Source organism: Eleginops maclovinus, chromosome 1, assembly GCF_036324505.1.
Source record: "Eleginops maclovinus isolate JMC-PN-2008 ecotype Puerto Natales chromosome 1, JC_Emac_rtc_rv5, whole genome shotgun sequence".
NCBI classification, from domain to species: domain Eukaryota; kingdom Metazoa; phylum Chordata; class Actinopteri; order Perciformes; family Eleginopidae; genus Eleginops; species Eleginops maclovinus.
Window position 1 is genome coordinate 15,443,028 of NC_086349.1, and position 23,630 is coordinate 15,466,657.

Consider the following 23,630-nt stretch of genomic DNA (forward strand, 5'->3'; position numbering starts at 1 on the left):
GACCAAACAGTGTTGCACGTTTAGGCTGCAAGTATTCACCCTATTGAAGAAATCAATGAGGTGGACCAATAGACTGCTGCGTTTGAACAGACATTTTCAATAACTCTATTGATTATTCTTATTGTTATCTATCATTGCCTGTTGCAGAAAAAAACGAGATAATGTAAATGATATTGTTTTAAATGATTATGTGGAGCTGTATTGTTTTATCCTGTCTAAACGTACTTGGTGCCGATGGTCGAAACCTGCGCTTTTATTAGATATACAAAAAGTAATTTAATTTTATACAACACAAAAGCAGAGTGGTTGATGGTGGTCTCTTATATAAATAATGTGGAATTGTATGCATTTAGACGCAGCAAATTTCACCATGTTCAGGTCTTATTAATTTTTTACAGAACACCTCTGAAGTCATTTGTAACCTATAATTTGCTACTGAGATAATTATCGGTTCCCCTTCCCCTTGTGTACGTCTGAGGAATGTCGAAGTATGATCAGAACAGTGGAAAAAGACTGGAACATGCATTATAATTTTAACACGTTGGCTTTTACTTTAATCTTATTCCTATTTTGGTGCGTAAAATTGAAAGGATAGTTTATTGTTATGAGTTAAAAACACCGTACCTGAGGGCTATCATCGGGCACAGTTGGTCTGACGTGTGCTGGACAGTCGCATAACTGATAGATTTTCAAAATGCAGAAATGATCTTCTTAGACGCAGTTCTTTACTTGTAAGTCGGACATACACACGCTGTTTCCCTTTACTTTAGACCTCCACGTGCTGTGAGGTGCATTCATTTCTTGATCTGGGAGATTGCTGCTCGTGTTGCAGAGCTTTGCTGCAGAGATAGTTGTTGGTGTGCTGGGGAACGTCACTTGTTTTATTGCCTTCACAGAAGAGAGACCATAAACGCATTCTTACCACCTACACCCTCCCCCAGTTCACTGCAAAAGCATTGAAATTGCTCACATGCCAGATAATTCATACACTATGGAAACATTAACAGTATGTTAGAAACTCGTCGATATGACCGAGATAAACAATAAATGATAATATTCATTTAAGTCTCCACACAAAGCCCGTTCGTCCTGCTCGATAAGGGCATTGCATATTGCAGCCCATCGCTGCAATGGTGTTGTGAAATTAAAACTGAATTTTGGAAACACACACACACACACACACACACACACACACACACACACACACACACACACACACACACACACACACACACACACACACACACACACACACACACACACACAAACTCTATCAGAAATCTCAAGAATTCAAAATAGCAGGGAAGGGGTTTGACTTATATTTGGGTACATTTATGTAATTGCAGATTTTCCGAAATACACTCCTTAACACACCTTTGGAGTTATGCTCATATGTGTTTTTATGCAAATGTTGAGCCTTGCTTTGAGTGTGATCACTGTACTGAATGACATTGCCCACATTTTGCATATTCTTCCACCTCAAACATCCCCTTTTCTTAAACTTCATGTCAAAAATGTCTCTTCCAGCCATGCTCACGGAGTGCCAATCCAACTCTACGTTGTGTTTATCGGCATTTAGCACTAATGTTCAAGCTCTGAGCTAAAAGCTACAGTTTCTCCTTAACTCCTGCCTCTCAATTGGTTGAGAACGGTCAGCTGACGTTGTCATATTGTCTCTCACCGAGCCAAGCCTCGGCTATAACACTCGGGTTTGTGCGTCTTAACCGGAGATTGGAAATTAATAATATAGAATCCTCAAACTAGTCCACGTCTAGTTAAAAAAGAAGAAAGTCGAGGGGGGAGAAAGAAGACATTGGAGAAAGGTGTGGTTGGTTGACACAGACGGGAAGGAGATTTACTGAGAAGGAGACTGAAAAGAGACCGATAAAGAAGTGGGGAGAGTTGGAGAGAGGGTTACAGGCAAGGTATGAATTCTTATTTCGCAAACCCGTCGCTCTCCTGCCATTTATCCGGTGGTCAAGATGTTTTGCCTAACGTACCCCTGAACTCCACCACCTATGACACAGTCAGACATTTTTCGTCGTACGGTGCTGCTGTGACCCAGAATCGGATATATGCACCTTTCTACTCTCCTCAAGACAATGTCGTGTTTGGGTCTGGCAGGGCACAATATGAATATGGATCAAACGTTTTTCTTCAAGACAAGGACGTGCTCCCCAGTTGCAGGCAAACAAACATGGGACTCAATTCACAAAGCCACATTGCTCAAGAGTATAGTTTGGATCAAGGAAGAGCAGGAGCGCAGGATCAGAAAACCAACATCCCGATCTACCCGTGGATGCAGCGAATGAACTCACACAGCGGTGAGTTTTACTACGACAAATAAATTAAGGAAATGGGCCAGTTTTACGATATGTCTTACCAAGAGAGTAAGTTACTTTTTATGACCCCATAAAACATTACTGTATCCCCTAGACTTGTAGATGGGCCTTTACATGTGCAAACAAACAGCTTTCATATTAAGAGAGATATAGTAGCTATAATCAGTAGCATAGAGAAGCATAGAGACATAGAGAATACATTATGATGCTTTCATTATTTTAGATAATAAAGCAAATGCCCTTTGGGATTGGATTTTTCTATCAGTTAAAATGTGTTTGGTTTTCATAGTGGATTAGAATAACAATTACGATGATAAAAATGAGATTAAACCTATTCATAACTGCTTAAAAGTATTATTAGATCACAGATAGAAGCATGCCTTTTTTATTTAAAATGTTCTTAACTTTACAAACAATTAAATTAGTGATTTCACTTTGTATTTCAGCAGGAGTGGGCTACGGGACAGACAGACGCAGAGGACGTCAAATATACTCTCGTTACCAAACACTTGAGCTGGAGAAGGAGTTTCATTTCAACCGCTACCTGACCCGGCGCAGACGCATCGAAATCGCCAATGCGCTTTGTTTAACAGAGAGGCAGATAAAAATCTGGTTTCAAAACCGACGCATGAAATGGAAGAAAGAGAGCAACCTGACATCCACGGTGACTGGAAGTGAACAGACAGCAGCCTCTCCGGAAGAGGAACGCAATGGCGCAATTGAAGAAGAGAAGGATGAGGAAAAGAAGAAAGAATAGTTTTTAAAAAGATGAGGGGAAAAAAACACCTGATGACCATTAAAACCCAACATAACTACCTAAAAAAAATCGACATGGACTTGAGAGCGACTTCACTGCATGATGGCTAGCCCGCAGCTCTCCCACTTATATCCTATGCTGACCACAAGAGTGTTGAGCCTTAGATATCAAGATTATTTCAGCCACATATGGCCCCCTTTGACATTTGGAGCGCTGTTTTTTTATTGCAATGTCTCACTTGTATTGTGAAAATAAAAAGAAGTATTCATTTATACGTTATTTCTCATGCCAGTAAAATCTATGTATTTATCCCCCCACACCCCATCCATCACTGTGAACTCTTTGATCACCTCATAAAATACAGTGTTGGTCAGACTTAACTCATGTTGTACATGCACATTCCACGGAAACAAAGCAAAGGACCGGACGGACACTTTATTTGATCATAGTATAACTAGTACTTGAATCATCTGCAGAAAAGTGTCCTGCATAAACATGAAAGTTGCACGGATATAGACTACAGTCCACACACAACTGAAATGCCTGTATATAATCAAAGTAACAGTGTACTATGTAAATCCAATGAGGACTGCATTTAGCCGCTTTGATAGACGCTGCATAACATAAAACTGCGCTTAGCCCCCTTTTGTTTGACCATTGACACAGTAGGCTTTCCTTGTGAAATAGATTTGTACACTAGTAATTCTTCACATTTGTTTGGGAGTTACGAATTCATGTTTTGTCCTAACTGTGTATCATGGAATAAAATATTTGTAAAAACTTAAACATCGTCTTGTGATTCTGGGAACATTGCACTTCAGATGACTGCAGTAAAAAAAAAGATTTCTCAAAATACGCACAAAACACAGAGAGTCAATCTGGTTTGTTATTACATTTTCTTATTATAATTTCCTGCATTGGGAATTGAGGCTATCAAGGCAATTGGGAAACAAATAAGCTAATTAATTGATTTTTAAGCAAATGATGGCCTCTTTAATATGAAAAATGCAGCTTAATTGGCTTCATAAGAGCACGGAAATGAGCTATTGACCAATATTAAGTCAAACTCTAAATTTTCCGTAGTTGTGTTCCTATAACATAACTTCCAACTTTTAATTCCATATGCGTAAATATATTTCTACAAAATGAGCACTTTACATTTTAATCATCATTATTATCATTATTTGTATTATTGTTCTTATTGTTCTTATTAGTATAATATGGGTGCACTCGCAGCGTGTCAGGACAGATCTGTGGCCGGTTCGGACCGTCCTGCCCCATACCAGACACCAGATGACGCTCTTGTCTTACTGTCCTGCCATTTTTGCGCTAAAGATCCCTGCCTGGTCCTCAACAACAGCTCAAAGTTTACCGGACACGTTTCTCCTATTCATCAATATCCCCATTGAGTATCAAAGCCAATTTATGACTGGCCAACATGTGCACGTGATCCCATACAAATACCCCATATTTGGGCAGCGCACGTCGGATCAAGAATTAAAAAAAAGATACCAAAGCCTACTCCACCTATAAATCGTGGATTATTTTTTAAGGGCAGACAGCTCTGAATTTTCCAAAAACGGCTACAAAGAAACGCAATGATCAACAAAAACAGGGAAATAACCGCATCTTGCATCCCGCAGCTATCGCTAGTTTGAAAAGAAATTGTCGGTGATAGTTTGAAAAAATGAGCTCTTATGTTGACAGCTGCAATCTCAGGCAAACAAGCGAGACAACTTCTCCCAACACTATGTTTAGTTACGATCTTTCCGGGCGCCCGTCCAGCCACTATGAGGGTGTTAATGTGAACGGGATATTCACTTGTCCCGTCCCCACGACCTCTGTTGAACGAGAGGAGATGAAAACTAGCCTGCGTGGCATTACGGATACTCCTCTCCCGTCAGGACCACAGATAACCATGGTCTCCAGCAGCTCGTCCATGGACTCAAGCGGGCTGAACTACAGCAGCAGCACTCTGCTGGGACGAGGGGCAGACAGAGACCCGGAAAGGAACGCAAAATCTGGCGGTAACAAGAACCACGACAGCGAGAGAAACGCGGAGAACACGCAAACGGTGAAACGACACACAAATGTGAACCAGCGTCAGGACAGTGAGCAGCGGCCACAAATTTATCCATGGATGACAAAATTGCACATGAGCCACGGTAAAGTTTGCCTATTTTCTAAAGTGCGACTAAGATGCTTTCGCTTATTCACTCTTTACGCTGCAACACTTCTTTTCGCCCAATCCAGTTTCCCTCTTGAGTTTTATAGGCCAAACGCAGGAAATAATAAAAACTCGCGGTCATAAATTTTATGACAAAGGCATCCATTGCTCGTAAACCTGCTCTGTTACGGTGGAGAGGTGATCTGTGGGGTGATTTATGGAAGTATAATTGGATAAGAGAACAAAACTGATCAAACTATGAAATAATATTCACAAATTCAGCTCCAGGTATTGGTTTTTGCCCTGCTGAGTTTATATTATTAGTTGATGTTTTACATTATCAGACTCATTGTGTATGTGTATGTGTCTGTGTGTGTGTGTGTGTGTGTGTGTGTGTGTGTGTGTGTGTGTGGAGGGTGGGGGGGTAGGGGGGGTGGAAGCATTAGCCTTAAATTGAACTCTAGGAAACACCAATGCCCTGACCCATTCATGAACTTTTCACCTCTAAAAAATTTGAATAGGCGTGCTCCTTGTCCATACCTTGGAGCCACTGCTTGACAATTTATGCTGCAGATGGACAGTGTGCACATTAGCTGCGAAAAGAAGCTACTTTTGTCTTGAGCTCCATATGCAAACATCCTGGAGCACATAGCATTGACGTAAAAATGTTCATGAAAAAGGCCTGTTGCTTAACTTAGCACGCCTGTGCATGAGCACGTCTATAAATAGGGAAACATATCTGGAAAACATCAGATTCCATTTTCTAATCCCACTTCTTTAGGTTTACACATCTGTTTTTCCTCCCACGATGTTATACCCCTGCAGCAGTATTAGGCCGAGGCCAGTGTTTACAGGGAGGCCAGCACATTATTAGTTATCGCGTTTTACATATCACAATAACATAAGATTTCTTCATTCATATATATTTTTACTGTTTTAATGCCAGGGAAAAAAGAGGGGCTTTCTTTCTTATAACTGAGTTTATTTATTGCATAGTTAACAATCTTTATCAGCCTGACATTTAATACACGTATCTACAGTGACTTAATATCAGACTTACTTAGTTAAAATAAATATATTTGATATTTTAAATAAGGGAAGGGGGTTTCGTCATAAATTAATAGATGTATGCTTGTTATGTTTTTTTAATGGATATTCAATATTTATAAATAAATGTAATACTAGCCTGTTATTATATTTATTTATTAAACAGTATAATGCTCCTAACTGATTTTAATACCACTTCAGAATCGGAGGGTAAACGCTCCAGGACCAGTTACACCCGCTACCAGACTCTGGAGCTGGAGAAAGAGTTTCACTTCAACCGGTACCTGAGCCGCCGCAGGCGCGTAGAGATCGCCCACACCCTGTGTCTAAACGAGAGGCAGATCAAAATCTGGTTCCAGAACAGACGTATGAAGTGGAAGAAGGACTCAAAGATCAAAGTGAAGGAGTAAAAAGTGCACGAGAGACCGGGGTGCATGCAGCACGTTTTCAGCCCCACACTGCACAGTGCTGGAGTGCCGCCTGACCTCCGGATGAACTGCTAGGAGCAATGACATCATGACACCGCTCTGTGTGCTTCATCACCAATTATGTGTCACTTGCTGCAGTTTGGGACCTAATGTATTGAATATCACTCTCTTTGATCAATCGGTTTACATTTCTAAATTAATTTGCTGCCCGTGCGATGATAACCTCACTTTGCTCCACGAAGGGGACAAGAGGTTGAGGGGAGCTGGGGTCCTTCACACTGCAAGGCTGTGGGGTCTGCAGTGCACTGAAAGGCTGCACAATGCTACTACTTATATATGTTTTTAATTAGGATAAAAGTAGTGGAGGCTGGGCGAAGGTCTCTATCATTTCCAATATCATCATAATGTGATACAAGTGAATCAATATAAAAATACAAAAATAATTCTGGCTGCATAAGCATTCCTGTAATAAACAGATAGTTTACCTCCAGTAAAAAATACTTTCCCTTTCTTTTCCTTGAACTTTTTGGAACTCACTCACTATATTGCGGTGGTAAAAAGTGAGATAGCGTCCTGTGAGATAATATCGTCGTGAGTGGGTTTCTGTGAAGGCATCTTCCCTGTTGTTTGTCATATCCTTGTGAATTTTTAATCAGTATGTATTATTCAGTCACTGTGTGTGATATTATTGTGATGTGCAATGAATCCATTTATTTTGCCCTCTGTAAAGTTAAGGTGCCTGGAATAACTGATAGATGGCCCATTTGTCGATTGTAACCAATAAAGTCTCATTAAAATTAAATTAAATTTCCTATGGTCAGTATGCACATTTGTCTCGTTATTTTTCTCATATCAGGGATAGGTAGCGGAATCACAAACCTCGCGTATATTTAATGACTTATGTGCTTTAGGTCTATTGAATTTAACTACGATCAAAATTGTACCTTAAAAAAAGAACACTAAACTTTTTTAATATTCTTTTGTTTTATTTCACCGATCACGTTTTCTTTGCGCCTGGCTCAGAATCCACAGAATTTCATTGACTGGCAAACGCGCTCTGAAGTTTAAGGCCCTCATAAAACTTTATTGCCCCCTTTTCCAGCACAATACCACAGGCAGACTCCCGTTTCCTGTTTTGTCAGGCAAGGAAGGGACACTTGCCTGTGATAACACTCGCCCACGACATGGATGCAAAACTTTGGTTTCCTGTGGCCGCAGACAAACGCGTCATCAATGCTGAGGCCATATGCCAACTTTATGATATCGCCGTGCTCTTCAATCCTGGCATCATTACACTGAAGTGAAAACAACACTAAACAGGTCACCTTATATCATGCTATTGCTGGGTGTATGTATCCAACAGCTTTCGTCGAATTAGTATGACGCACCATAGCCCAAGGTTATGAGGTAATTTCTCCATACTACTACTTAAAGAATATAAGAATCAACTCACCTCTCAAACTAATAGCTTCATATTCAACTCCCTTGACGGTTATGAGAACCGGTCAGCACAGCATCCACTTTCTCTGCGCTCTGTTGGGCCTAACCTATATGTGGACAATGTATTGAATCCCTTTTTGAATGTCTTTCTTTTAGAGGATTTTAAAGTTTACAAGGTTACACATGCCAATTGCCCCAAGCAGGGCCTGTGAATGGTGCGCAGGAAGCACGTGGTGTCATTTAAGTGGGTTTTATGGCCTGGAAGAGCTGACAAACCTTCGATATATACACATCATATATAATCTTAACTGTCCGGAATCGCAGCTGCTGGCTTCCCCTTATCTGAGGAAGAAAGGGCTTTGTGGCAGTGAGGATGCAGTACCTTTCTCCGGACTGTGTAGTCGGTGGTGCGGAGGACTGTGAGCTGCTGCAGTAAGTTGCTTTTAACTTCGCCTTCACAGGCCTGCGACTGTGCCGTTATTTTTGTGAAAAAAATTCTGGGTATGTTTTATACCATTACCGTCAAAATTAACTATATTAATTGATGGTGAATATGCGTTTTATAATTTTGTATTTTAAATAATCGTGAAACTGCTGTTTTGAGACCTTTCAAAGGAGATTTTGTGTTGCATATTTCGTCCGGAAAAAACGAAATTATACGTTAATGTCGCTCATGGTTATTGTTTTTTGTTTTTTTAATGAAGATAATTGTTTTTGCTGAATCATCTTTATATGTGTACATGGTTAGTTAAATTATTAAATGCCTAAAAAAGTTTAAAAAATTGAGACACGTGGCAGTCCGTTTGATTCAACAGTTTGCTTGGCATGTAAAAGAACAAGACAATATTTGAGTGGTGACTGAGGTTAAATAAAAAGTCAGACAGGACTATCGAAAATCTTCTTACGACCAGCTTCACCGTCCACCTCTCCTTCTATCTCAACATAGACTTACGGACACTGTTTTGTACCTGAATGCACTTTTTGAGCAATTCTTATTTTCAGCCAGTTATTTTCAAAGATGCAGATAGTGCAACTGAAACAATTTATTGAAAATAAAATGTGACTTGTGTTCTGTGTGATGCTTATATGTTGTTCTAGTTGAAATACTGCACCATAAAAGCTATAAAGTAGGCTACGCTCCTTATTAAACTGCTTCATCTCACTGTGTCACCTTGAGGTTAGTGTTTGTCCTCGTGAGCATCTGTTGTTTTAGGGTCATGTCTGGGCCAACAGTCAGATTTGATTCAAAGGCACTTTGCAGTGTAATTATGGCATGTTTAAACTCAGAGCGTGTGAAAAACACAGTGTGGATGTGAGTGTGGCTATTGCGTGTTTTACCGCATAACCCTTCTGACTTTCTCTTTGCTGAATTGATCAGTTTGGAGGCTGATGAGCCGATGGGATTTTAATCTCTTTTTCTGTTGCTCTATTGTACATTATTTCATTTTCAACATGTCTTATAAAGCAGTTCAGCTTAGAAATACTGGTATTTTATTAATCAATGTGTGGAATTGCAAATGCCTCATTTTGGTTTTAAGTTTGTATATTAGTTAGGCGAAACTGACAGAGCAAGGTGCAGCAGATGCTTCAACATGAGGCTAATGTAAGAATTAAATGCAATGGTTCAACTCTTATTCACATAATGGGTGTCCAGGCTTCAGGTTCAGTTGTCATAGAATCTGTAAACTATTACCAACCTTCTTTTCTCTAATGTTTTAACAAAAACATTAGGATAACTATTCAGTCTGTTTTCAGGTGTGAATGATAATTATTTATACACTTCCAATAGGGGGCACTGTGTAACACGCTCCTGTGTGGGTGCGATACTGTTAGGTAATGTGTCGACGTAAAAGCAAGGATTAGTGTTCTTTTCAATCCATTATTTTATTTTTATATTGCCCTATTTTTTTATGTATACATGTATGTTTTTTCTAAGGGCTTTGACGAAACCCCCTTCCCAGTCATTGCATCTTCAGAGGAAGTTTGAATCAAGTTCGTCTACGTTATCAACGTCACTCTAGCTTTAAAAAATGATAAAACTTCAGTAAAAGTGAAACGTCTAAACATCCGTTTTCACTGCCATGTTCTGTGCCGCTGTATTCCTTTCTTTGACCTGTGGAGCTGACACTGTCATCATTCAATCCACAGAGGTAATTTCCGGGAGAGCACAGACTTCCCTTTGTCTCAGTCCAAACAAGAACCATAAAGTCTCATTACATCTATGTTTTCCAACACAGTCTAAATGTATTTACAATGTGAAGACAAAGTCGTGATTTTTTTATGGACTGTTCGCAATAATTCAGCACTGTTGAAGTCCAGGGATTTCTATTCATAGAACATTTGCCCAAGGAAATACAAAAATGCTTGTAAATTTACTTTTACTGTCTGAATATGACCCGTTCTAAATTGTTTTGTCCACAGTCTCAGTTCCGCAGGAGCCCACACGTCAAAGCTTTTCTAGGGCAGCCTCCCTTCAATTAGGCTAGATGACAGAGATCAGACGCAGAGGGAAAAACTGAAGCATCATTAAGATTAAATATTAACGCAACATATAAAAAAAAAGTTTGTTGTGTTTTCTCACTACGAGATTAACTTTTTCATCTTGTAGGGGGAATGTTTTGACTAAAACAAATACAGGCTTTTTGATTATTTTATATCATCTGTTGTTTATGATTTCCTCTGGGTCCCTTCTTTATGAAATAGTATCTTTGTATGATATTGTTGCAATTTAAAATGAAGCAAAAGCGAAATATGGGCCACACATTCATTCATTTCAACGTTTTACGCATGATGTATTTTACCTACAAATACTTACTTGATTCATTCAGGGAATGGTCAGTAGATATGTATAATGTATTTGTTTTTTAAAAGGTATAGGACTTACAAAATGTCTTGAATTTTGGCATCTTTGTCACTAATTTTAATTGTGCAAGTTGGATGAACAATTGATGTTTACAAAAAAAAAGACTGCTCCTTATTTTCGTTTTCTTTTTTTGTTTTTTCAGGCGGTCCATCGGGTCAAATTGAATGCATGGGACCTTGGATTTATCAGTAAGTGTTTTCAATCGCCCCACGCCTTTACACCTGGCTTTAGTCAAGAGAAGTGACACTTGGTGGAGGTTGTTATTTGGATGTAGAAAAACAGCTGGCTCAACCCCTGGTAGGCCTACTGGTGCCTGCACTCTTAATGATCTGGTGTTTATAAAGACTGCTGTTAAGAAATTACAATGTTTTTACTTTTCTTTTTTTTTTTTTCAAACATAACTTAAACTCGAATTACTGTCCTCCTGCAAAGTACCTTTGGGTTAATAGCCAGAAAAGTTGCACTCTAGTTGCAAAGGTGAACTGGATTTAAGGCTGCAGTGTGAGTCTAATGAACCACAGCATTGCTCTAATGAACTGCAAACCTACCCATGTTTTCTGTGGGCATCCGGTATCTGAAAGCACCTCTGCTCCCCTGGCGGATGCTGTTAGAGGGTATTCATATCCAACTAGTCTCCAGCCTGTCTGCACTTCATTAAAACTTTTTATTTTAACTGGACGATCCAGTTTAACCTTATTACACCAGGGGAGAGTAAACGCGTAAAGGCTATTAGGTTAAGGGTTTGATTAAAAGCGCATCGTAACAATGTTCATCAGGGAGCAGATTATTACTGCACTGTCTGCATCCAGGTCAGTTGCTGCTGGGCCACCAAATTAAAAACATTCCATACATGGTCACAACCACGACCTCCTCATAATTTTGCACAGATTTATTTAGTTTACATATTAACATGTGTGAACACGCATCTACTGCTGTTATTTTGCAAAGGGGACAAAACCCGAGCTGAACAATTTCTCAGATGAACAAATGAAACATCAAATTAGTTCGCCTGAGGGCCTCATTTTTTGTACTTCTACATTATAACTAGTTATTGAACTAGGTGCACGATCTGAAAGCCATTTGTGGGGAGAAGGAATTCATTGCTGTCTCTCCATCAATAATCCTTGGCAGTGAACTATTGGAACCAGTCAAACGCGAGGGGTGAAACGCAGGTCAGGCTGTCTAACTAATATTAAAATGCGTGCGGCGGAGCGCGCGAGAGGGAGTATGCGTGCAGCTCCTTCACACTGACTGCGTGCACAACAAACATGCATTTAGATGAGCATATGACCAAATTAACATCGGTTAGATTTTCTTGTGACTATATTTTCGTTTGTTTAATGTTATCTGGCTAGAAATGCTTTGCTCTTCAATACAAGCAATCTATGAAATTGATACACAATCAGAGAAATATGTAGAATGAGAAGATTTCTGACAGTGTTTGAAGTCCCCCTGTGCATTTCCACTGTAATCAATTCCATTGATTCACAATCTGAGCATGTTTGCTGTTTTTAATAACCCCGAAACAGGTCACATGTCTGATATCGCATTTTTCATCCGAGGCTTTTCTCATTAGCTTCCAGAGTGGCAGGAAAAAAGGTTACGGAGCGGTCAGTATGGTAATGGCAAGCAGAAGGAATGGTTGGGAACAATGGAAACTTATTTTTCATCTGTGCTGTCACGCCGTTCCTTTGTATCCACCGTGTTTGTGACTGAATATTCATATATAGGAGCTACCTCAAAGGCAGAGGTTGAACGTTAAGAAAAGAGACCCCCTTGTCCCTTTTGCACACGACGCGGTGTGCAGGCATATGCGTTTTTTTGTTTAGTGGAAAATATGTTAAAATATATTTTGTTGCTGTATATAAAAGCAGAATTGATATGAATTTTTGATAAATAACATTTCATGTGCAGTATTTCTCACCGCCTGAATATTTCTTCTGACACTACCTTTTCAGACCTGATATACCCTGCATGCATATAGAGGTTTGCCTGAGAGATCTCCTTTGCAGTGTGTAACCTAAAACAAATTAGTTGTCTATATGTACCCTGTAGAACCGAATTTGTGTGAAGTACAAACAATCGCAAATACGTCTCTACAGGAATACATGGGCAACTGAAATACCACGCCATGGATGCTTCTGCTTCTGCTCCTCTTCACGTCTCTTCTGGTCTTCTTTCCACTGCTATTGAAAACACAAGCATCAGTGATATACACATACCGCCTATATCCAGGCACTAGCAGTGCAATAACATTGTCACAAAGTGTATTCATAGTCCAGACAGCCGTAGATTGCGTAGGTAGGCCACAGAGAGCAAACCCATGTGTGCACTGTGTGGCTACTACTACTGTCTCAGACCCTGTAAAACACTAGGAACCAGGGGTCGTTTAAAAGTGACTGATTTATGGCTTTTATTGCTCTATAAAACGCCTCTAACATCCTCGCTAGGGGTAATAGAAATGTCGTGCGCATTCTGTACAAACAGGACAGCCAGAAATGTCATTTCACGTCTCGTTTTTAACCATATTATGTAGTTATTGCTGTGAAAATAAATACATCGGTTAACTGGCAATGTACTGCTTTTGACCTATGATTAAGTGTGCTAGACTACTTTTACTCAGGTTTAATGTTTTTTCAAGTGGGAGCCTATGGGTTTCTTTATTATTATTATTATTATTATTATTATTATTATTATTGTTATTATTGTTATTATTATTATTATTGTTATTATTATTATCTTTTCCTTGTTATTTTGGCTGCTGATTAGCATACAACCACAATAATACTTTAAAAAAAGCATGAGAAAGATATTATAATCTAAATGTTGTTAAGAGGCAGCTAATCTATTGAAGGGGGTTAACCTTCCACTCTTCAACCACAGCTGACTGAGATAAGAATGGGAAGCATACAGCACATGACAAGTTTACACAGCCAGGCAGGATCAGTTTACATTTTAACAGCAGACCGCCAGTAATGTGGTCAGGGCTTCAGCCAGGAATAGCATGAAACATTTGAAGGCAGCAACACTCAAATATAATGCCAATTTTCTTTAAAAATATCTTTCTTTTTACAAAGTTGAAAAAAGTTGGACTATAGTTTAAAAAAAAACTATATAAACATGTAAGTAAACAAATCAGTTGCATGTATTTCTGTAAACATGACTTTTTCAAACAGTTCCTTTCAGTCTTTTCTTTCAGATAATATGAGTTGTAGCAGGTCCACACACAGTCAGCTGATTTACAATGTAGTCACATATTTTTATTGTGGGCCATAAAAAAGGTCAAACATGTCTTGCTAGTAAAAGGTAATGACATTCCAATGTTATTATAACAGAAGGCCATGAGAAGATCAAATAATACAGTCAAGAGCAGCATTTTTGTTAGAAAACGCCTTAGTGGTAGAATTTGAATGATTTTAATGGTGTTTTTTCAAATGTATGCAGGACTTGCTGCATGTTGTGAGCTCTTTAGTTTAAAGTGAGGGAGTTCAACTGCTTTAACCGTTCTGAAGCGTCCACATTTAACTTCTCTGTGTCACAATAAGACTCCCTTGCAGATAAATATGTTTGAGACTCTCTGTAATGATATTGGGTCTGTGACACCCTGTGTTCCCCTGATGGCTGGTCTGTGACATCATGATGGTGCTCTGAACAGTTGTCAGGTTTTAGACACTGCAGTGGTGTGATTTCACGGCATATAGTTTGGCCTGTTGGCTGATGTTATACTTGTAGTGTGAGCTTTTCTATCTTGTTTTGTTGGTGTCATCACAATGATCATAATGATATTTGAATGTAATTATTCAAAGCTTTTGTTTAATAATTGTTGTATCTTCCAGAATGACAATATTATTAAATGTTAAAAGGACCAACATGGAATTTCTTAATTTTTATCACCTTATGTGCTTTTTTGTAGAGGACCCAACACCTTTGGTTGAAGCTGATTTATACTGAAAGTGCATGCCTGACACTTTCAATCAGGCACATTTTTTTATTATTTTTTTGTTATTTTCAAAAAATTCCAATTAAAAGTTGAAGGCTGAGACTTTTAATTGATAGCCTGGGAAGAAGATGGACATCATTTCGAAATAGACAAATCTCTCATCATTGAACGAAGGCTTTTGTTTAAGCAGCCTGACTCTTCCTGTCCACCTTTCTGCAACATTATTAATTACCAGCCCTACTTTCACAAACCAACCACACCTCCAGAGCATCTCAACACTTCAGTCCTTTCTGACATTTAGATTCACTATTCGATATCATTGCTGAAATGCTGCATGAATATAATCTCACAAAACTGATGCAGCTGTATTGCCTAAGTGTATTAATGGACCATAATGTGTTTCACAGCTGAAGAGCTGTTGGTAAAGCATGTGCCTTCATTAATTAGCAGATAACCTTTATATAAGGAGGAGGCTAACAACATGATTGGTTTGCTATTGTTGTGCCTTATCCTTGGCGAATCACCCATTCTACCTTTGAATAATTGAGACAAGTAGATTTTGCCTATTTTATTTTTTCCTTGGTCAGCAACTAGCGACTAGTTTTGTCCCCAAGATCAATTGCCTTGGTAAGACAACCAGAGAGAGGGAGATAAAGGAGAGAGAGAGAGAGAGAGAGAGAGAGAGAGAGAGAGAGAGAGAGAGAGAGAGAGAGAGAGAGAGAGAGAGAGATTTGTTCCCACAATGGCGACTGTAGGTATGCTAAATACCTCTGGTTCCTTATCCGGGAACTACCTCTTACTCTGCTATTGGGCCATTGGGTCACGTGGTAAAAGTAACTTTACAGGGCTGCTCGCAAGTAGGAGGGCTTTATGGAGCAGAAAAACGACAAAGCTAGAAAAATTATTTTCCACTCTAGAAATTAATGATCATGAGCTCGTATTTGATGGAGTCTAACTACATTGATCCGAAATTTCCTCCATGCGAGGAATATTCGCAAAATAACTACATCCCTGAGCATAGTCCAGAATATTACAGCCGCGCAAGGGAGACTGGCTTCCAGCATCACCATCAGGAGTTATATCCTCCCCGGGCGAGCTACCAGGACCGCCAGTTTAACTGTGCAAGCATCCCTGAACCTGACACGCCAAGGGGACATGGAGTACCCCATTCTGCGCACCTGGTGGTAGGGAAAGGGCAACCTGCTTCCTGTGAAACCCCACAGTTGTCCATGTCCCCCGCCACCCCACCGGCCGCAACCTCCGCCTGCAACCAAGCTACCCCGGAGCATCCAAACAGCACAGCCTCCTCCAAGCAGCCCGTGGTGTACCCATGGATGAAGAAAATTCACGTCAGCACTGGTAGGCAACTTGTGTGTTTATGTTCCCTGCACTCCTCATGCTCCTCTCTCCCTTTCCCTCCCTTTATCAGTCCCTCTGACTCCCATCTCGTTGCCAGCCCCTGCTCCGATAGCAGGGAAGCCTTTGAAATGGCACAATTGAGGCGGATTTACGACTCGGCATTGGTAATTACACCCACCATAAATTTTATAGCCGAGGTATACTCAGGGCAGCCGTATCACCATGTGGCTTCTGCTGTTATGTATTGCGCGATAGAGAGAGGGGGAGAAATGAATAAGAAAAAAATTGAGCTTTGTAATCTTGCATTAATAATTTAGCTCATAGTTGGATGTGAGTGTCCTCTCATTACCCTGAGAAGTTCCTAACTTCCCATTTAAATTTCTCAAACAGCTAAACATTCATATCCAATAAATCTTTCTAGCCATATCTCAGTTCAGGCCATTCTTGTTTACCCCTCCTTTCCTTCCTTCTCTGTCTTCCTTTCTCTCCACTTATCCTTTTTCCAGTGAACTCGGGTTACAATGGGACGGAGCCCAAGCGGTCTAGGACAGCTTACACCCGGCAGCAAGTCTTAGAATTGGAGAAGGAATTCCACTATAACCGATATTTAACTCGGCGGAGGCGCATCGAGATCGCCCACACCCTGGTTCTCTCCGAGCGACAGATTAAAATCTGGTTTCAAAACCGCCGGATGAAATGGAAAAAGGACCACAGGCTCCCCAACACCAAAGTGAGATCCTCTTCCTCCTCCTCCGGGTCCAACACAAGCTCAGCAGCCGGCGCTGTTGCCGCTACCGCGGCCACTAACACTGGGGCCCCCGACGAACTCTCCGGAGCACAGCAAGGCGAGGATATTACCAGGTTATAAAACCAAGAAGATCGGGGGTAGAAAAAGAACTGGTTATTTATAGAACAATTATATATTTTGTTTTCGTAGCTATCTTGTACGGTTTCCTTTAAGTCCACAGTTATATAAAATGCATGTTATATAGCATGGATTACTGCGAATACCGATGAATTATTTTTACGTGACACAGGGTTTAATTTATTTGAAGCTGAATTAAAATGATGTTTTTTATTAAAAAATGTTTTGAATGAAGGAAGAAAAAGTAGAAAAAAATATACATTTTATCAAAATGTTATTGTGGGCCATTCTTTTGCCCTGCTGCCCAATGTGAAATGCACAATCTATTTATTTCAAACAACACTGGAAGGAAATCAATATAATAATAGTTATTTTTGGTATAAAAAAGCTGGAACACACCATTGATCTTGAACTTGAATGTTTTGGATAAAAACAATGTGTGAATTACCTCGTGTATTTCAGAAACAATATTTTGATTTACATTAGTTTTGTGGTGTTGATGTTGTGTTTATTAGACCGTTAAAAAGCAGATTATTGTGAAATGCAATAAACGGAGTGTAGTGTACTTGTGCTAATCATATTGGTCAATAAAACAGTGAGTGTCTACTAGTTTTAAATACGTTTGGTCGAACTTCATTTTAGGCAAGATGAGGTCTGCTATAGTTTTTGATTTTTTTTTTTTTTACGGGATCACCCCAAAAAATTTACAGATGTGTGAATACTTGAACATTTCATGAGGGAAACAAGAATCACTGTGTTTTCAAACTGTGTTTGTAAATCCTGCAGCTCATTCTTGCATCTATGAAATAGCAATGTGTGTGTGTGTGTGTGTGTGTGTGTGTGTGTGTGTGTGTGTGTGTGTGTGTGTGTGTGTGTGTGTGTGTGCACGTGTATTTTAAAGCCTCATTTATAATGGACTGAAGTTATTTCTAAAAAGTGAAATAGTTTTCGCTGTGCATTATGTGCAACCTCATCAGTCTGAAGGGCATTCAATTAGCTCTATGGAGAAGCACTGAGGCCCTCTGCACTGCCTCTGCCAGTGCTCCCCACATCCTGACTTGAACACAAAGCTGCATGCGTTTAATTTAGAGGACATTTGTAAAAGATTATTGTTGTGAAAATATTCTTATTCATTTTGTTACATGAGTAGCTTCCCTGCTTTTCTATAGTTCACTGCTCCATGCGGCTGAGTTTTCAAATGTAAAGAAATAAAAAAGAAATAAAGTTGTGCAGATAGACTCAATGTAATGCGTCATGTTGTGTTGGGAGTAAACTGGCTGACCTTTGTTATCAGCCTCTGTAGCAGTGCCTTGGCCAAAAGAAAGGAATGCTGATGTTTATTTGTATGTTCACTCTTTGGCTTGTGCTTGTGTAAACACTATAACATATTCTCCTGTCTCCCCTGTGGGCAATTCGCCTCCAGAGTGTGCAGTAGCTCGCGAGAATTCATAAAAACTACAACAACAAAAAAACACGACGGGTCTCACTGCAACGTCATCGTCTACAGGAGGACCAACACACTGCAGAACTGTTTACGACTATAGATCTGCTGGACTCATTCAACATTTTGACAAAATACCTCTCAATCTGAACTCCTCTATACTGAAGTGTCTTGAGATGTTGTTTTTTTTTTCTCATAGAGATGCATTCATTTGTTGTCGTTTTTCTCTGGACAGGAGGTTTTCAGTTTTAACATGACTAAACCTAAAGACGCGCAAGAATTTGATAAATTATTGAATTGTGACATGAATAGGGCTTATAAAATGCCTCACGTAGTGGGGGGCAAAGGAGCACAAAGGGAAGAGGTATTCTCTATCATCAATCTTTCACTACAGAGCTTTGTGTTATTCTGCAAAACAGCTCTGACAGCAGCCAGTTTTGAGTTTACCAAATATTATGTACACGGCCTTATCCTTGAGCATTATTCCCAATCGTGAGAGTTTAAACTGACTTAAATAAAGCCTGAAATAAAGCACAATAAGTGGACCGGAGCGGTTAGCATCTGCTTTCTGGACGTGTCTTTTGGAAAGGCACTAGAATGGTGATGAGACGGCTCTGAGAAATGAATCTGGAAGCCTTTATGTTGCTGGACAGATTAGAGAAATTAATGTTCTCGCCAGAGTCGCAGCATCCCTCCAACCCCTTTCTAGGCCCTGTCGCCTCCATGTCGCGAAGCTGAAAAGGTACTTTATTAAAGTTAGGAGGCGAAGTGGGAGAAGGCCGAGTTCACTTCGAGGACACATTTTCTGTCCCATTAGGCTCATTTCAGTCTGGATGGCCGACCTCTCCCACCCTGTGACCTGACTCCCTCTCTATACGTGTACCTTCTGTGTGCGCCCTAACTGGTCCCCCTTGGCCTCGGTTTTCATTGTGCACTTTCTGCATGGTGCCTTTAGAGAGGCCTGCGGCGGGGCATCACTGAAAGTGTTGCTCCCTTTGTTAGTCAGAGTGACCCAGGACAGTGTTGAACTCTTGGAAAGGTCCTCTTCTGTGCATCCAATGGACCGACAGGGCTTCCAAACATGCACCTTCTTTGGAGTATCTGACACCAAGCTGGCTACCATGTGTGCTGACTTTCACCAGAGTTGATGCAGTGACAACAGAAGTGCACATGGATGCAATCTGATTATTTTGTTTAACACTGTTAAGAAAAGGTATACCTTTAAACAAATAATTATCACATTTTTGCAGAGGCATTTTTAAATTCAACTCTTATTAAACTGAATAAAGTGTAATTTCATTCAAATTAGCATTAAGCTTTAAAAAAAAGGGGATATTTTCCAGGGATTAATTAAATCCCCCAAAGTCTCCAAAAACATTAGGCAGTAAAAATAGTATGTGGAGTCACTTGGCTTCTGTGTGACTTAAGAGAATAACTGGCCTCAGGTCAGTACCTCCACTCAAAAGCAAGCTGCCAATTATAGCCACGTCTTTTTGACAGTACTGGGACAGTTGGTCATTGTGATTAGTTTATGGACAGGGACCTTCAACTCTCTGTAGTCACTAAAACCTTGCAAACTTTCTACTCTTCCACCAAAGTTAAATTTTTAATCTAAATTTTTAAGTTTTCTTCTTTGCTTCAACACTATCATTGTTTGTAATAACAACTGGAAATATATGCTACTGTTTTGGTCACAGGCCTTGTTGTTATTCAACGCTGTGAGAAAAATATTGGACAACATGACTTTTAAGATAAACAGCTGATACTGAAACCTAAACAACTAATCGGAGTATCTTTCATTTGAACATCATCCTCCCCTTCGGAAGAAATGCATCTAAATTACACTCGAAACATTGACCAGATGTAGTTTTTTTTGTTTCATTATTTTTGTATTCATTTGTTTTTAAACTACAAATATTAGTCATAATTTACCCGTATAATTCTTGGACTTTTCCATGCCAAGGCAAATAATTTTTGTTAACACTGCTTTATAAGGCACTGTTTGTTTTACTACGAGAATAAACAGAAAGAGTGATTTCAAGTTAATCTTCAAACAAAAGCTTGTGTCGTTTGTCAGTCATAAATCAGGAATGTTTCGCGTTATGATACTAAACTTTGAGATTATGCGCAGTAAATTCAACTCAATATTTGCACAGATATTTCTCAGCATGATAGAAAGTGCACACGGTATAGTTACACATGAGCTGCGGAAGCAAATCACCCCTTCAATTAACTTCAAAGTTAGTCCTGTCAGAAGATAAACACGAGAGAATTAACAGCATTGTATCCAGGACATATAGCTTTATATTTGACCTTATTAAAGAAATAGTCATTCTTAAAGTTTAAATTAATTTGTTTTATTTCTAGTTTTGTCCTGTAGCTTTGCAGCCGCTTTCGCTCGATTGAATCTGTAAAAATAACTGAGTGGCTGTAGTTAGTCTTAACCTCAGCACCTCTCTGGAATATGGTCAAGTATTTATGTTTGAAGTTCAGTGTTTAAATTCCTCAACACTTACTCAGTCCTAACTGGTTTCTTTTCTGACTGGAGAGAGACTGTTGAATCACACATGATTTCCAGCTCACATTGCACCACTGCAGGCTCTCTGTGATTTATGAGAACCTCAGGCGAGGACTCTCTCTTGGAAGATATAAAAACTTTACACAAACAGCCATTGAAATGTTTGAACAAGAGGCAAATATGAAACCGATATGATCAGCTGTTGTGTCGTTTGGTGTGGTTTATTACCTGTTTTATATTGTCAGGGTACAAATGCGTTTTTTTCTTCTCCACTCGTCTCAGGTGAGTGTCTTCTTCAGCCACTGTCGTGTGTGATGAAAGGTTCGGGGCCAGTGCATTGTTAGTATGTAGTGTGTTTAAACGGCAGCCATGGCAGTTGCATAAAGGCTGAGAGTTGAAACAGGGGTCACGCTGCTATTTTCCAGGGACAGAGGCTCTCTCGCATTGACCAGCAGTGGGTGTGTCATAAATCCGTAAATCTCTCTCCCATCCGTTCACTCTAGAGAGCAGATGCACCATGTCTTTTCTTGTTTTTTTTGTTCCCTTGCTTGTGTGTGTGTGTGTGTGTGTGTGTGTGTGTGTGTGTGTGTGTGTGTGTGTGTGTGTGTGTGTGTGTGTGTGTGTGTGTGTGTGTGTGTGTGTGTGTGTGTGTGTGTTTGTGTTTAATGCATTTACATAAAACTAGATTTTTAAACTCCATCAGACATGTTTAAAGGATTTGCTGTCAGTGCTGGCAAACATTTCAAGCAGGGGGACGACAAAGCAGCTTGGATCAACACCCTGATATCCCATCATCACATAAGAAATGATGGCCTGAGTAAACTTGCCAGTAATACTTTATGTCATCATAACACCTCTCTGAGAAATGTGTCATTAGCCTATTTGCTGCATCATTGAGGACTTTAGAAATTAGAGTCATTTCCCCTCAGTTCAAGGTGTCACTGGGGGCCCAGGCAGTCACTAGATCGAGTTTTGATTATGTTATTCACTTTTCATTAGCAAAAATGATATGGGTTCCTGAGACTATAGATCCATAATTATAAGTGAAATGGCTCTTTATATTTGATTTGCTCTCTGAAATGATTCTCTTGTGCATTTGTGTGACCACAAGTTGCTGTTCCACAATAGTCTTCTCATACTTACACTCTGAATGCAGCTGCTGCAGCATTTGGATTAAATGTGAACATGTTGGTAATTATTGTTGGATAGGATGCTACTGATAATTCATTGTTAAAGGCAAAGTGCATCATCTGAATGTAAACACAAAAGAGTAAACTCACTTCCATTTCTTTACACACCATATTCTAATCTGCTATACCAACCACATAATGATTTGCAGTTATTTTTGATAAAATGATAGCTATATATTCAAGGTATTAACATGAATATTTAACACTAAATGTTTCTGGCAAGACAGATAGCCTATATATGTTTTCATGATCAGATTTTTCACAGAAAAATATATACAAGATATTTGTTTTTATGCTGCAGCATTATTTCATTGGAAACATTTAAATATTCTGAAAAACACACATTTCCCCTGAGTGAAAAAAACTCAAAATGTGACACTTTGATATTCCCTGGCCCAGAGCTGCAGGATTTATGCTTTGTGCACTCTGCAGAGACAGGCCAGGATTTACAGTGAGCTGTGCTTTAAACAGGCCCAAATTAATGCTCTATGTTAATGCACATGCTAATGCAAAGTCAGGACTTGTTTGGGAAATTGACAATGTGTGTCTTTTCTTCACGTATGAAGTGCAGTCTGCAAACTCTAGTCCTTTCATTTCACTCTGCATTGTTTACAGCAATATAGGGCACCGGGCTCATAAATCTTCCCCTTGCTCTGCCAAGACAGCGCCATTTGTATGCACCGTTTTAACCGACAGCATCCTCTGCCCATTAACGTCTTCTCCCCTTCTCTCTCTGTTTCCTCTTATCTGCCCGGCTCTGTCCCCTGGAAATACATTAACTGACCATCCGTGCAATTCTTAAGCTCTGAAAAACAATTATGTTTTTTGAGTGTAAGAAATATATAAATTATGGGTAGAAAATAAATGCAAGATGGTGTTGCATTGCGCAGATTCGCCCTGCGGTTGCACATACTCCCCTATACCTCCGTTTCGCCTGTTAGTTATTGGTATGGAAAATAAAAGTTTATCGACGATTTCCTCAGTTGTTTGTGTCAGCAAGCTAGAGAGCGCAGAAGGTAAGGAGGAATTGTAAAAGGGTTGACACCCAGAGCGACCGGCGCGCTTTTGTGTGAGAGAGAAAAATGATTTATTGCCACTGAGGCGGTTCAAACAGAGTTCATGGAGAATTGTGGTGGAAGCGCGGAGGAGCTAAATTATGGTCTTGCTGAGCTAGTATATCATAGATCCTATCTCCAATTCAGAGAGTGTGTTCAAGGGTGTGAGGTAAGGAAAACAAAACGAATTTAATTACTTTCCTCCATTTCAGTCACCG

The 23,630-nt window shown here is 39.7% G+C and overlaps 3 protein-coding genes across 4 annotated transcripts; all 3 read left to right on the plus strand.

Moving 5' to 3' along the window:
* Positions 1-1,595: 1,595 nt before the first annotated feature.
* On the plus strand, positions 1,596-3,787 carry LOC134870997 (homeobox protein Hox-C6a). 2 transcript variants are annotated; one of them, XM_063893684.1, is made up of 2 exons: positions 1,596-2,324; positions 2,792-3,787. In XM_063893684.1, the coding sequence occupies exons 1-2, from the start codon at positions 1,928-1,930 to the stop codon at positions 3,097-3,099; spliced, it is 705 nt and encodes a 234-aa protein (XP_063749754.1). In that variant the 5' UTR covers positions 1,596-1,927; the 3' UTR covers positions 3,100-3,787. The 2 variants fall into 2 exon arrangements, with proteins under 2 accessions (XP_063749754.1, XP_063749678.1); XM_063893608.1 differs by having other exon boundaries at positions 1,599-2,324; positions 2,789-3,787.
* Positions 3,788-4,641: 854 nt separating this feature from the next.
* On the plus strand, positions 4,642-7,561 carry hoxc5a (homeobox C5a). Its single transcript, XM_063899368.1, has 2 exons — positions 4,642-5,264; positions 6,515-7,561. Exons 1-2 carry the CDS (start codon positions 4,787-4,789, stop codon positions 6,721-6,723), a joined length of 687 nt encoding a protein of 228 aa, XP_063755438.1. The 5' UTR covers positions 4,642-4,786; the 3' UTR covers positions 6,724-7,561.
* Positions 7,562-13,165: 5,604 nt separating this feature from the next.
* hoxc4a (homeobox C4a) lies at positions 13,166-18,587 on the plus strand. Its single transcript, XM_063886163.1, has 2 exons — positions 13,166-16,343; positions 16,850-18,587. The coding sequence occupies exons 1-2, from the start codon at positions 15,908-15,910 to the stop codon at positions 17,209-17,211; spliced, it is 798 nt and encodes a 265-aa protein (XP_063742233.1). The 5' UTR covers positions 13,166-15,907; the 3' UTR covers positions 17,212-18,587.
* Positions 18,588-23,630: the final 5,043 nt, after the last annotated feature.

What these genes read in the sequence shown, in the direction of transcription:
- LOC134870997 (XM_063893608.1), top strand. Translation starts at nt 1,928, where the DNA reads ATGAATTCTTATTTCGCAAACCCGTCGCTCTCCTGCCATTTATCCGGT. An exon ending in GCGAATGAACTCACACAGCG is followed by an intron (nt 2,325 to 2,788) that starts GTGAGTTTTACT and finishes TTTGTATTTCAG; the next exon opens with CAGGAGTGGGCTACGGGACA.
- hoxc5a (XM_063899368.1), top strand. Translation starts at nt 4,787, where the DNA reads ATGAGCTCTTATGTTGACAGCTGCAATCTCAGGCAAACAAGCGAGACA. An exon ending in AAAATTGCACATGAGCCACG is followed by an intron (nt 5,265 to 6,514) that starts GTAAAGTTTGCC and finishes ATACCACTTCAG; the next exon opens with AATCGGAGGGTAAACGCTCC.
- hoxc4a (XM_063886163.1), top strand. Translation starts at nt 15,908, where the DNA reads ATGATCATGAGCTCGTATTTGATGGAGTCTAACTACATTGATCCGAAA. An exon ending in GAAAATTCACGTCAGCACTG is followed by an intron (nt 16,344 to 16,849) that starts GTAGGCAACTTG and finishes TCCTTTTTCCAG; the next exon opens with TGAACTCGGGTTACAATGGG.